This window comes from Vombatus ursinus, unplaced genomic scaffold (genome assembly GCF_900497805.2).
Source record: "Vombatus ursinus unplaced genomic scaffold, bare-nosed wombat genome assembly UNPS02014786.1, whole genome shotgun sequence".
NCBI classification, from domain to species: Eukaryota; Metazoa; Chordata; class Mammalia; order Diprotodontia; family Vombatidae; genus Vombatus; species Vombatus ursinus.
The window spans coordinates 24,872,403-24,883,864 of NW_020954564.1; the positions used below are offsets into that span (position 1 = coordinate 24,872,403).

The following is an 11,462-nucleotide window of genomic DNA, read 5'->3' on the forward strand; positions in this document are numbered from 1 at the left end:
TAGTAGTAGTAGTAGTAGTAGTAGTAGTAGTAGTAGTAGTATCAAAGAAAGGTTACTTTGGGTAAGGGAGTTAATAAACCACCCCTTGCTAGAATATTAATCATCAATAAAATTTAATATAGGGACTCTTCCAAGGAGTATTTATACTTGAATACACTTTAGAATATCAATTCAAAGGTGTGAACACTAAGGGTGAAATTTCAGCCATAAGCTAGCCAGTAGAAGATATATTTAAATATACAAGGAGGCCTTTCAGTGATTTCTATAATCACGCTGTTGATACAATCACTTATTTTGCCTATATACATGGCCAGATCAAAAGGACTAAAGATATTTCACTTCAAAAGTTAATGTGAAAACAGGTCTACAGATGGATGACTCATGTTCTCCAAGCAAAAGGACAAACAAAAAACAAGCAGGTGCCATAGCCATATCTATTGAAGACCCTGCAAAGAAGGTCTTGTCATCAAAGTCCCTGACACTGTCAACTGCTGATACAATTTTATCAATGGAAATAACATTCAAGAGGAGGCATTTCCATCTGCTTTGCTGCTGTACCCTAAGGCCCATGGGACCTTCCCATCTGATTTGCATCAGAAACCTTCCATATGCTAATTCCCACTCTTTTAGAATGTGAGCTCCTTGAGAGCAAGAACTTTTACTTTTCTATTTGTATCTCCAAAGTTTGGCACAGCGCTTTGCCCATAATAAATGCTAAATAAACTGTTCGTTCATTCATTCTTCATTGCTTATAGAATGAAATCTACTAAATCTTGCCCTGATTTTTCCAAAGAGATATCCAGGAAGTCATCCCAGAACCTACCATTTGAGTCAATAGAAAACATGAGGCTAACCTTCAATGCACTAATTGAAAATAGATTTCTTCATTGTCACTTATTCTAAGTTATGTCTTCTTATTATCATTAAATTCAGGTTTAAATTCATATGTTCATTTCTGAGTCCAGTGTGCAAATAGTAAAAGTATAGCCCTTGTGGAGTTCATCAATCTTTGGAAAGCTTTATGAGCATCTATTCATTCTCCCTCCCAGCATTCCTATTATACCCATCCTGAGAGTGGATAAACCAAGGAAAAGTGACTGGAGGACTTGCCTGAGTTGATAGAGGGGGTAATTGTGAGAATCAATGTAAGATCTCAGGCAGCTTGACCTTTAAACTAATTTTCAGCTAGGAATCCTATCCAAAGAAAGTTTGAGACCAAAAGGGAAAGTGTAAACTCACCACGATTTCCTGGAAATTGACTGAAAAAGCAAAGCAGACTTTACTATTTAAAGGTCTAGGGAGTGAGTGCAGCCTTCAACCCATCACAGCCTGGACTGTTCATGGTGGACACTGTTAAAGTTGCTACAATTTCACATTTTCTAAAATGCTAATAGAACACCATCAGGTAGCTGTACCGAGGCTCAAACATGCCAAGGAAACAGAGAAATCTACAGATTGTCCTAGCTCTACCCCAGTAATTGCTACCAAGAATAAAATAATGCAAAGTTCCTTAAAATTTGAAAAACAAAAGAAGTCAACAAACTTGGGTCCAGAGAAGAGATGAGAGAATAGCCCACCTTCCATTGATGGAGAGGTGGGGGATAATAGGTATGGAATACTGCAGATGTTGTACAAGGTAGTCAGTGAGGTTTTGCCGAACTGTTTGTATGGTTGTTTTAACCCTTTTTTGTCAGGGAAAGCTTTGGGCAGTGGGGGGAGAAGGATAAACTTGGAAATGAAACTGATGTAAATACAAAAGCTATCAATAAAACTTTAAAAAAAAATAAGAGAAATGAAAATGTTTGTGGTCAAACAGGAAACATAATAAAGATAAATAACAACTTTTATCTTTTATTTTCTTAACTTTTAATTTTTAAATTAACTTTTTCTATTTTTTAATTGTTTTTATGACCACCTTTCCTATGCTAATCAATCAATGACTACTTTGGATGTACCTACTATATTCCAGGCACTGTATTAGTCACAGGGATACCAAAAAAAAAAAACCCCAAAAAACAAAAAACCTACGCACACCCAAAAGGGGACAATCTGAGAGTGACTTCAAACTCAAAATAGGTTAAATTGGCTGGCCTGGAAAAAGCCCAAAATGAGTGTGGGGAAGCAGAGGGACGGCCTCCCTCCACTTTGACCTCTGACCTTTCCACGGGCCCTGGCACTGGTTGGAATTCCCTGAGAATCTAGTGCTGAGCCCCTGCCAGGTTATTAGCAGAGGCCTGCACCCACAGCAGCTCTGCTGGAAATGCTCTTGCAAATGTCTAGATGTACACAGCTTTAATACACACAACTCAAGCTTCTGTAAACCTCCTACAAACAGGGAGCAGCATGTACAGTATTCCATATCAGGGTTTGAAGGGCTGCATATGGTGCTCAGTTATAACAGCTGAGCTTTAAAAAGTACAACTTCTCATCTCACTGAACCAGAGCCCAAATAAGGCGGGTAAAGGGAAAAAAAAAAAAACCAACCCGCAGGAAGGTGAAGTATGGTTTGTGTTGGGGGGACCCTTCTACATTAAATATTGCTTTTATTATAAATTTCTGTTTATTATCTTCTCAAAAAGATATTTTGCCAATCTAAACAGTACTCACTGCTTATAATCCCCAAGATTACCATTTTAACTATTAAGTAGACATAGAGATGTGTTCATGAGTCTCTAGATCACCAGATTATAGATTTGGAGATAGGTGGGTAAAAAGCCAAGGCATCCATGGATTCAGATTCACAAAGATCTGGTCCCAAGTCTTGCCTCTGATATATGCTGGTTCTGTGACCCAGAGCAAGTCTCTCTAAGACTATAATTTCAGAGCAGGTGCTGATCTGTATTGGCAGAGGGAATTTCTTCTTGGGGAATTCTCTGTATCAATGAAATTGCAGGTGCAGTCTGAAAACTTTTAAAAGTAGAATGTGTCTCTTCCTCTTTCTCTCTACCAAAAAAAAAAAAAAAAAACAGAAAACCCAAAAAAAGAAAAGAAAAAAAAAAAAAAAAAAAAAAAAAAAAAAAAAACACCTCTGTGATGGTCGGGGGGCCAGAAGAGTCAACACCTGGGGAACCTTCCCCGCCCCACCCCCCTGCCTTTTTTACTTGTCTCTTCCACGGCTCTGGCTACCCTAAAACCATCCAGGGTACTTGATTACTCACACAGCCTGGAGGAGATGGGAGTCACTAAGTCTATCCCTTCCAGGGAAATGGAGTATCACCATGCCTTACCATCTGCTCTGTAATTGCCCCTTAAGATGTTCCAGGCCTTATTATCTACCCTATCTCTAGGCTTAGCAGACCCCTGGCACCATCATCTGACCTACCAATGAAACCTAAAATCCCTGGACTTTGCCATCCGCCCTGCTGCTACACCCTTAGGATTTCTGGGCCTTTCCATCTGTCTGGCAACTGGACTTTCTTTTATGTGTTGTCTCCCCCAATCAGTCTGTGAGTTCCTCCAAAGCAAGGACTATCTCACTTTTCTTATTTGTGTCCTCAGTGTTTACACTGCTAGTGCCTTTTGTCCCTTGTCGTAAGATGTATCCAGACCTCCAGGTGGAGAAGAGCTTGGGAGGGGCAGGAGTAAGCAAGTTTCCTGGAATACACAAGAAACTTTTACTTTCTGTTTCTGATGCCGATAATGACTTTCTTCAGCTTTCCAGCCAACTTCCCGCTTCTCCCTCCCCAGCCCCCTGTTGCTGCACGCCATCCCCCAGCTCCAGTATAAAGTTTGGCTTTTGCAGCATGAAGCAGCTGGGCCAAGCTACCAGCGAATGATAATGACCTCAGAAATCTGCTGTTAGCTCGACAACAATAGGGTGCTCAGTCTACTGGAAAATTGTGTTCATCAGCTAACTCTGCTCAGTTACTAATTGACATTGCCAAATATTTTAAGAACAATTGGAATGCACAAGCAAAAAAAAAAGTGAAGATCTTAATCCTCAGACTTAATTTTTTTTTGGCCTGTTTTGTTTGCTTGGAGCAGGCGATGGCTATCACAAAACTAAATGGGGGAGGGGAGAGAAAAAAAGAGGGAAGAAGGAAAAAAGGCAAGAAAGAAAGAAAAATTATCTTATCGCTATGGAGCCTATGTCTATGCAAGGATGCCTTGTACAAAAGCTTCTGATTTGTTCTGTCATTTGGGTCCAAATATGGTAGGAGACTCATTTTTTAAGGAAAATTCTACAAACAAAAAGAGATATCACAAGGGTTCCAAGCCAGCTGGTCAAATAATTCTTGCCCACTTCTAAATACTAAACAAGAAGTAATGAAGGTTAACAATATTTTATTTCTTCTTTGCCTCCCTTGATTTCCATTGATCATGTAACTCGGCCTACTTTATTTAATGAACTGGAGGGTCAATGCATTCAATTACCCCCTTCCCACCATCAACACTTCAATTATCCCCACACCAAAATTATGGGAAAATGCAGAAGGTAACTACCCTGTTGGATATAATGAACAGTATCGTTTCTTACTACATTAAGTTTTAATTATTCTGTGTGCTATTTCCAATGCAAAATCTGAAGAACACAAACTTTTTTTTTTTTTTGAGCCAGAAATGAGATAGGCCGGGATGCCTGCTTTGATATGTTTTTAGGAGAATGATGCTGAGATTAATTCCATCAGGGGGTTTGCATGCAATCAGGCAACCACAACCAGCATAGGACAAAAACATATGTGCTGCTTTCTACATGTCAGGGAAGGAAAAAGTGTGCTTCTGAGTTTTCTGTTTCCCAATAGTTTTCCTTTGTATTGCCTGAGGAGGCAGAAATGACATCTACTATTGTGTGAAATTATTGGGAAGTCAAATAAACAAAAATAAATGATAAAAACAAAAAGAAAAGGACAGGGAAGTGATCTGTGTGTCACCTAGTTTTGTCCATTTTCTGTTAGAAAATATGACCTCTCAATTTGTCAAAGGTCCTAGTTTTAGCAGTTGATCTTAAGCTTAGTTCTCAGCAGTCTGGAGAGCTAGAGAACAAATACATTTTCTGGTTCAGTGGAGTCATTTTCACATGTTCACTGATTCAAACATTCTTTTACTCACATAACAAACAGCTGCATACCACATTAGCCTAGCCAGTGACAGTCACACATCTCGGCAATAACTGTTTGATTGCAAACTTGACCCTTTCTTCTTCTCAGCCTGAGCAAGACATTTTTAAACAGCCACTCGGTTCCCAATCCTCCTTTGCAAAGAATTACATCAGATAACAAAGGACTTCTCTGCCACTCATTGTAAGCCTTCTTCTGGAGATCTGTTCTAAGAGGCTCTCTGTAAAAAGGTTTTTTTATGATGAATTCAGAACTACTATCATGTTAAGAGCAGCGATTTATAAAGAAGAATTCCTTGGTTGAGATCTGAAAAAAATAGTTTCTCAGGCCCTACTGACCCAGTTTTTAACAAAAAAGAGAATCAAGTGATGCAAATGAAGTTTTGAGACATTGTTATGCTGTCTGAGAAATTTGTAAAACCCTTCGTTTTGCAGTAATTTCTTAATAAAAGCCTCAATAAGTATTGCATTCTTACTTACAGGTCCAAAGACTTTGGTCTTCACCTCGCAGGTTTCTCTAGAACAGGTAATAGCAAAATGCCAATTGTGCTACATTGAAAGATATATCTAGTTTAATATCACTTACGACAAATCACATTTTTTTTTGTTGTTTGTTTGTTTTGTTTTGTTTTTAAATAGGTTGACTTGCCAGGCTCTTTTGGATGTTTTAGCTCAAGGAAAAACTCAATGTCATAGACCCTTGACTTGAAGTATACCAAGTATATAATTTTTGTTGTTGCATTTATTTCCAAATCATGAATCCAAAATAGACATTTTTAAGAGGAAAAACTTTTTTTTCAGGTCACTAAGAAAGCAATCAACCAATAGACACATTTATCAACTGATTCCAAGGTGGAAACAAGAAGTTTGTGGATAACTCCAACTGCAGTTTTTTTTTTTCCTTCCCAGACATATACAGTGTTGGAGTTAGAAAATTCCCACAGAGTTGGAAAAGTGAGAGTGAATTCCTTCAACACAATATGTATTTGGAAATACAGAAAATGATGGATATGGGGAATTAGCACTGGCTATCACTTGGCCAGAAGGTGAGAAAGACAGGGTAAATGTGTCATGTACAAAGCTAAACATTTGGTATTAGGCTGAACAGATAACATCTTTTAGTTTTCAGACGATTTTCAAGGAGTTCTTGAATTCAGTCAGTGTCATGTCAAGTCCTTTCCCAAATTTCAGAATGTCCAGATACTCCCTCTTGTTCTATTCCCTAGGTTTCTCTAACCCAATATTAGCAGAACTGAACTACCTGGCAGGAAAACCCTTCCGTGTGAGCCCAAGAAAAGGCATACCCTTTGACGCAGGGTTATAATTCTTTCCCTCCCGTTCCTGAAAACAGCAAAGTTTTATAAACTACTTTTAGTATCAGGCCGTGAAAAGCGGAAACTAATCCCTTTTATCTTAGCACTTTTCAGTCACTAAAAACAATTTTAATCACTCTCCATACTATGAAATTAGCCCCTACGTGGTACTCGTGCTCCTATTTAGAATTTTCTAATGTGTCTCACCAGTAATAAATCGCCAACAAGGCTATGGCTCCTAGAGTAGACAGTGTGTTTCATGGGTATTTAAACAACAGCATTAAGTACTATAGGAATCTGTGGAATGTGGAGCACAGATTTATGTGTCTTAAGAGTTCTTTTCTGGTTTGTAATAAGCCAGCAAACTAACGATTTATTTTTATATTAATTTTGTTCTCAAAGTAGGGTATACTGAAGCATGACAATAACAACAAACTAAACTGGCATATACTTAATAACTGTAACAGAGAATTGCCTCCAATACTAAAATATTTATCGAAACAGGGTAGGGGTGGGGGCGACTAAAAAGAATTAACCTCGACAGCCTGCTACCAGATCTTTAACAGTGGGCAATGTAATGCCTTAAGGTACCTCAAACTGTCTTTCATTTTCTAGACTTAATGGCTGATTGCAGAAATCAATGTTGCCATTAGTAACAGAGTATTTGTTATGGCATGATTTCCTCTGTTGTTAGGCTTGCAGAATGATTACAGTATTAGCAAGGTGCTTTCCTTATAAAGGGCTAGAGATAGAACATTCCATTTGTCGTCCATTAGCAAGTGGCTTTGGAAATAGGGACGAAGCCAGAAATCTTACCTGCAGTGGTGTGCAGATTGTAATTCAGCTTTCATAGGCTAGGACTTTTTACAAAAAAAGGAAAAAAAAAAAGAAAAAGATGGTTGAGGAAGCTCAATATCTTGTGGACATTTATAAGGAATGTTTTTGGTGGGGAAGGAGTGGTTATTTCATAAGCCTGCATCAAAAGTGAACGTGGGATGTAGTACAATTTAAGGCATGATCCTAAATGTCTGTTTTGACAAGTTTCCAGAATGTATATGAACTCAGTGGAAGGTGATGCGATCCACATGACAGAGCCTCCCAGAGACTTGAATCATGGATTTAGAAAGAAAAGGGACCATGGAAGCCGTCTAGTCTAACTCCTTTATTTTACAGTTGTGTCAGAGAAAGAATTTGAACAGAGGTCCTGTGAACCCTTTTCATTGCCCCACAGATATGAGTTTAGATAAGGAAAGTTATATTGGGGAGGGGGTTGTTTCCACACTTGAAGAACAGTCTATTTGGGAGGACTGGGCAAATGATAGGAAAATGACCAAAGTGTATCTTTAGGGGAAAGGCTAGAAAGGGCCCCCTCATCCAGCTCCAGCTATGGATAGTCCAAGGAATCCTGAAAGGTCCTTGTTCTAGAATCCCACGGGAGAGGCCCTCAGAGGTCTCTCAGAGGTGGAAACAGGACAGGAGTGAGGAGAGTTAGTGGCACACAAGAAAAAGGGACTTCCAAATGTCTCAGATGAATGAGAAAGTGCTCTCCAATCCTATATGAAGGATAGAAAATGAAAAGATCAAAACCTATTTAAGGGATAAAAGAGAGTAAGAGTGAGGGGCCAGATGACCCATGTTCTTAAAAATCAACAATGACACAAGACCAAGGAGGAAATCATACGTATTTCTAACTGTGAAAGGCCTGGAGATCATGATGAGACATTGATAAGTAAAGACAATTTGAGAAATGCTTCTAACTAAGAGGTTTTCCATTGGGTGTTGTTCACTCTTATTTCCTCCAAATAGAAGCCAACCTACCTGAGGAAGATGGTGACGAAGGATGTGGGCTGTCTTCCTGAGCACTTCCAGTCTGAGAAAGGCCCCCACCGACCCCACTCTCCTCGGTAACGTTGGAAGAGCCCGGTGTGGTGGACCGGCTCACCGACTGGGATTCCTGGTCACTGCCAGAACCCCGTCGCTCCTCCAGGCACCCTTGGAGGACTTCTTCTTCGGCTTTCCTGTCCCTCTTGTGGACTCGGGAGTGGACAACCACCTGGTGGTAGGTTCGGAACACTCGGCCACAGTCTGGGCACTCAGTGGGCTTCTCCTTCATGTTCCCATGACTTTGCATGTTGTAATCAAGTCCCTGGTTGAGACCATGTGACAAGAAATCTCTACTGCCTTCTAAAGGGTCTAGTTTATTTGGCAGGTCTCTTTGATTGCCCATTTTAGTGCTGTGAACCAAATCAGCAGGCATTTTCTGCTTGGAGCCATCTGTTCCCACTAACACATACTCCCGCTTCTCCTTATCAAACAGAACTCCGGCGTTTGCCAAAGTGTCTTCATGGTTGCGCTGTATCTGCTGCTCTTTAGACAAGAAGCCATGTTCCATGGCCATCCCTCTTGCCATGAGTTGCCAGGCCTGATAGCTATTCACAGGGTCCATCTCGGCTGCTTTGGCAGCCGCCTGCAACCGTTCTATGCAGCTGGATTTCAGCGGCGGCACCAGGTTGAGGCAACCCAAGAGGGAATGTTTGTCCCCTTCGCCGAGGCTGTGGCCCATGCCCGAGATGGGGGACAGCAGCTTACCCAGAACTTCCTTCTCCTTCATAGGCAAGTCCCCCTTGCTGTAGAGCTGATTCGGTTCGCTCAGGCCGGACTTATCTGGGGGCATGAAGCCGCTCTGCAAACAAGAGAGGTATCGGGAATACAGGTTGGCGTGGGCCTCCTGGGACATGCCTCCCATGGGAACAGGTACCTCGGGGTCATTGGGAGACTTGTTCTTGACAGAAAGCTTGTTGAGGTGAACCTTCATGTGATTCTTGAGGAACCAGGGCTCTTTGAAGCGCCTCCCACAGATCTGACAGCAGTGCTCAAAAGAGTCCTTGTGTTTTCTCATGTGGCCCTTGAGAAACCACGCCTGACTGAACACCTGGCCGCACACTTCACAGCGGAATTCATTGGCTGACTGCTCCCCACTCCCATTGGAGCCCTGGCCTTGGGCCGACTCAGCGGTGATATGAGCCTTCTCTACATGGCTGATCAGCTCCTCCTCCTGGGAGGCTGCAAAGTCACAGAGGGTACATTTATAGGGCTTGTGAAGGATCCGAATATGACGGTCCAACTCTTCACGCTTCTTGAACTTCCCCTTGCAAAATGTGCAGCGGAAACCCGCCGTGGGAACCACCGTGTCTTCTTGGACGTTGGCTGGCTTTGGTGAGGGCGCTGGATTAGAGATGTCGGGGACACTGTGGTTCACCGGTAAAGACAAGTTACAGTTGGCCAGAGGGGGCTGCTGGGAATGTGGGAGAGGCTTCACATCGGGCCGAGGTTGCAGGAGACTGCTTTTCATCTGCTTGTCCCTCAGGATAGCTCTTTCCTCGAGTTCATGAAGCAGGCGATTCTCTTCCCGGACTCTCCCACGGCCTTTTCCCAGGTTTCCAAGCTTGTGGGTCCTCAGGTGTATCTTCAAATTCCCCTTTTGGGCTGCCCGGTGGTCACAGTAGGGACACTTGAAGGGCTTCTCACCAGTGTGTGTACGCATGTGGAGGGAAAGGATGCTATTGAACCGAAATCGCTTCCCACACAGGGGGCAAGGGTATTTCCGATTCTTCCTTGCGTCATCCTCAATGTCACTCATCTGGGACATGATGCCAAGGTTCTGGCCATTCAAGAACTGTTGCAGGTCCACCCTCCCATTCAGACTGGTGTCCACATCTCGGTTGAGTTGGTTGGCCAAGAGGGCCATCTGGCTGCCAATTGGCTGGCTTCCCATGGACACGTGGCTCTTCTCCTCTAGGGGTGTGGAGGCCTTCTCTTCAGAGTTAGGCCTGGTCTGGAGCTCTGGGAAAGCATGGCTGAGCTGAGATGTTATCTGATGCAGCTTCTGGCTCATTGAATACTGACCATTAAGGATCGTGTTGTTAAGATGGGCCTCAGCCTCTGGGACAGCTGAAGAAACTCCAAGGCACAAACTAGCTTCCTCCATCCCTGCAGGGAGGAAGAAAAAAAAAAAAGACCATTTAGATGTGGGAAACGGTAGTTAAGAATAATGAATCAAAAGTATCAGTCGGCAGACAATTTGCATTTTAGGCTTTACCTACACATAATAATGCTAAGAAATTATGGTCAAAAAACAATAATAAAAAAATGAATTATTAAATGCCAATTATGCAATATGGTGTTGCTCATCCAATTTGTTTTAGCGGCAGATCTTCTTCGTTGTATTTCCTATTTACAGACTGCAATTATTCATTCATATTTTAATTATTAATGTTTTACCACTTTCAATACCTAATAACAAATCGAGAGGCTACATTTCTTCCTCTCCTCTTTTCTTCCTTCCCTTGTTCCCCCTCCACATCCCTTTGCCAGCACACTTTGTAGTATCTACACCTGTTTGCATGAGTAAAAGTTCAAGACAAGTCTATTGCATACTCTTCTTTTCCTTTTCTTTTCTTTCTTTTTCCCTTTCTTTCCCTTTTCTTTCTTTTTCCTTTCCTCATCTTTCTTTTTTCCTTTCCTTTTCTCTTTTCTTTTCTTTCTTTTCCTTTTCTTTTTCCTTTCCTTTTCCATTTTCTTTTCTTCAAAGTCCAAATTGAATCCCACTTATAACTTTTGGTTCCATTCACTACATTGAACACATTCCCAATTCTGAGATGGAAACAGGAGTTTTATGATTTGACCAAAAAAACCACCCAATGATGGTATGATATTTACTGGCTTACAATAAAACAAGATAATGTTTTGGGGAAAAAATAAGTAAAGGACAAGCTTTAGAACAATAAAAGGGATTTTGCTTTAGTCAACAAAAAGTGCAGTAATATCTCATTAAGCTGATTAGTATGCTGCTTAGAAACAGTACTAGGTGCTGTAACACATGATTATAATCATAAAAATCCTTCAGTGTTTGCAAGTAAGCATTAACGAGGTATATTAAATTTTAAGGAGACTGCCACTAGCAGCTTTGCAAACCTTTGAGATTAAGATTTAACCCTTGTGTTCCAAAACATTGTTATGGTGTCATTTTAAAACTCAGTCCATCAAAAGAAGTATAAATTATCTTGCATTGGAATCTTAATGACTGCTGAGAA

The 11,462-nt window shown here is 41.1% G+C and overlaps 1 protein-coding gene across 1 annotated transcript in view; it reads right to left on the reverse strand.

Annotated features, from left to right (window-relative positions):
- The window catches only part of ZNF536 (zinc finger protein 536), a 336,155-nt gene extending 325,798 nt beyond the window's left edge, over window positions 1–10,357 (reverse strand). Inside the window, exon 1 of the mRNA XM_027867559.1 lies at window positions 8,188–10,357. Within this exon, the coding sequence (XP_027723360.1) occupies window positions 8,188–10,357 (2,170 nt within the window). The remainder of the gene's footprint in view (window positions 1–8,187) is intronic.
- Between the last annotated feature and the right edge of the window lie 1,105 nt (window positions 10,358–11,462).